Here is a 2,834-nt window from a genome sequence, read left to right as displayed (position 1 = left end):
CCCCCAATCTTCTTCCCCACCTATTGAACATGATGCACCCAGTTGACGTTTATTTTAGTCGCTCTATATCCTACACGTAGGTGGAGTCAGTGTCTCACCTTGTCGCTGGCAAACACTTGCTCTAATGTGTCCCAGTCGTTGGTACCAGGCACATCATTGTGGTCCAGGACCTCCACCACCCCAGGCATGTCCAGGGCGGGGCCAAGGTCTACCCTGACAAGACGTGCGTGGGATCGCTTGCTGGTCACCAGGCCCATGAAGAGCTCACCTGTAGGTTGAAAGGTCACGGGTGTACAACTCATCCTGTAACAGAATGCCCACTCGTGATGGGATCACAGTGTTTTCGCATCGTAGTCTACCCCCAAGAGCAGCAACATTTTAACGTACTATCAAATTGGTGAACCTAATGAAGAAATGTCTCCTACCGTATTCTTCCACCTGGTATTGAACCGTGTCTTCAAAAGTTTGTACGGACAATGAAGTATTTTTTTCTTGAAAGGGGGACTGAACTGGGATGCGTAAGATTGGGTTGGGGGGGGGGGGGTTGTTACAATAACTTTCTAAAGCTCCCATTTGGGGACCGTGAAAGTTGTCACGCTGTTATTGGTGCTTTCACTCTGTAAAATACATGTGTCAAACTCAAGGCCCGTGGGCCGCATCTGGCGACAGAAATGAACTCGTTGCTAAGAAAAGATGCCGAACACATAGCTCGGAAAAAATGGCATTAGAGAGAAAATGGCTTGATCTGTCATTAAAAAAAAACTTTTTACCGTTTAAATTCATATTGCAGTCTAAAATGGTTTATTTTCGCATTGCTCAATGAGTGCTTACCCAGTTGGGTCCGCAACCCCAAGTGTACTCTGAGTTTGTCACCCAGAGCGATTGAGTTTAACAACCCTGCTGTATAGCACCCTCACCAAATACAAACGACCAAAGGATCATAACTTTAGAAATACTGTGGAGTCCGCTTAAAACAAACACTGTAAATCCGAAATTAACTGTAAACCGAACAGGATAAAATATTTGTCCTTTCATTTGAGCGACGCTTTAAAACCGAAAAACCTGGCTGAACTGAATAAAATCTGAAAGTTAAAAAAATTCGGTTTCACTGGATTGCACTGTAATTAATCAGGGAAAACCAAACCTTCCGATACTGGCAGGTCGTCCAAGTAAATTGCTTCCCCTGTGCACTGTTTATGCGCCGCGCGGTGAACGAGCGGTTTGCCTATTGTGTCTGCCGGGAAGTGCTCCGAGTGCTCGATGCTGTAGAGTTGACAGCCATGGCTAGGTCCGCGAGTGAGCGACTCGCAGGCACTGACGTCGTCGCTTGAAAGTTGAGTCCGGTTATCGCTTGGAAGGGAAGCCATTATCACTTTCTGTGAAATGCGAAAAAGAACATAATTCAAACTAATTTCACAATGGTAATGGTATTACTGTTAGTACATTGAGTTATCTGATTTGTGGGGTTTTTTTTTGGTACTTCTTCAAATCCCAAACTCAGCTCATCTTTATTTCGTTTTTGTTCATAAAAATTCTGTTTTAAAAACAAAACAAAGAACAACAACAGCAACGACAACAATAACATCAACAATGACAACAACATAACAACAAAACAGGTTTCTCACTTTTATTCTCACCTATTTATAAAAAAATAGGTGAATTAATGGGGAGACGGATTAATTACTCATCCTCACCCAGAAAAGAGGGTGAGTTGTGCGTATAGACGGAATCATGTCCATTTGCAGCCAATAAAACAATTATCCATTCATCCATTAATCAACCCGTCCGTCCATCCATCCATCCATTCGGTTTGATTGATTGACTGAGTGACTGACAGAATGACTGACATATTTACTGACTTACTGACATACTGACTCCCTGACTGACTGACTAAATGAGTGAACGACTGACTGACTGACTCTTTCTCTCACTCACTAACACACTCACTTATATTTTGATTTAGTTATCGTTCTTCAGACAATTAGAGCAAACGCAACGAACTCACAATACAGAACAAAGCAAAAACAACAAAAAAAAAAATCCACACAAAAACCCGACAACCGACAAAAAACAAAACAACCACCCCCCCCCCAACAAAACAAAAGAAAACAAAACAATAAGCACCCTTGAAAACCCTAAGAAAACAGCACAAATACAAACAAACAAAAAGAAAGCCAAACCCCCCCATGACACATATAGTGAAGATGGTAGTGGGCGCACATATCCCGTCCTTCCTCATCTCCAGTATGAGACCCACCACCACTATCATCATCACCGCCACCACCACCACCACCGGTAACAACTACACAACCACTAAGAACAAAATAGCAAACAGACCAACATAACGACCGTTTACCTGCTTTAACCTTTGAGATACAGCCATGAAGAACCGGAAGAAGAAGCTAAGGGTCAAGGTCCTCCTGTAGGCCACCATTCCGCCAGGAGCGCCTGGTGCCAGAGGCAAGTCGCTTGACAACATCTCCGTGGAGCAGGCGATGTCAAGGACTGATTCATCCCACGTCCTGGAAAGTGAAAACTGCGCGATTAATTTATTTGTTTTTGTATCACATACCACTTTAAAGTTGCTTCCAAAGGTGAGCAATGACTTCCGTTTTGCTAAAGCCCACTTTGTGATCCAAAGATAGATAACAGGAGAAACTATAGACAATACCAGTCCTAATGCTTTCCTAAAAATCCAACAGTGTTACCTCTGTGATTTAAATAGATAGATCAATAGACTGCTAGACAGACAGACAGACAGACAGACAGACAGACAGACAGACAGACAGACAGACAGACAGACAGACAGACAGACAGACAGACAGACAGACATA

At 43.2% G+C, this 2,834-nt stretch overlaps 1 protein-coding gene across 1 annotated transcript in view; it reads right to left on the bottom strand.

Moving 5' to 3' along the window:
- LOC101859001 (chitin synthase chs-2) overlaps positions 1-2,834 on the bottom strand; it is a gene marked incomplete in the record, with an annotated part of 57,463 nt that overhangs the window by 14,258 nt on the left and 40,371 nt on the right. The window contains 1 exon segment of the mRNA XM_035968877.1: positions 2,183-2,272. Within this exon segment, the coding sequence (XP_035824770.1) occupies positions 2,183-2,272 (90 nt within the window).

The sequence above is a fragment of the Aplysia californica genome, unplaced genomic scaffold (genome assembly GCF_000002075.1).
Source record: "Aplysia californica isolate F4 #8 unplaced genomic scaffold, AplCal3.0 scaffold00093, whole genome shotgun sequence".
Classification (NCBI taxonomy): Eukaryota; Metazoa; Mollusca; class Gastropoda; order Aplysiida; family Aplysiidae; genus Aplysia; species Aplysia californica.
This window is presented reverse-complemented; position numbering and strand designations above follow the sequence as displayed.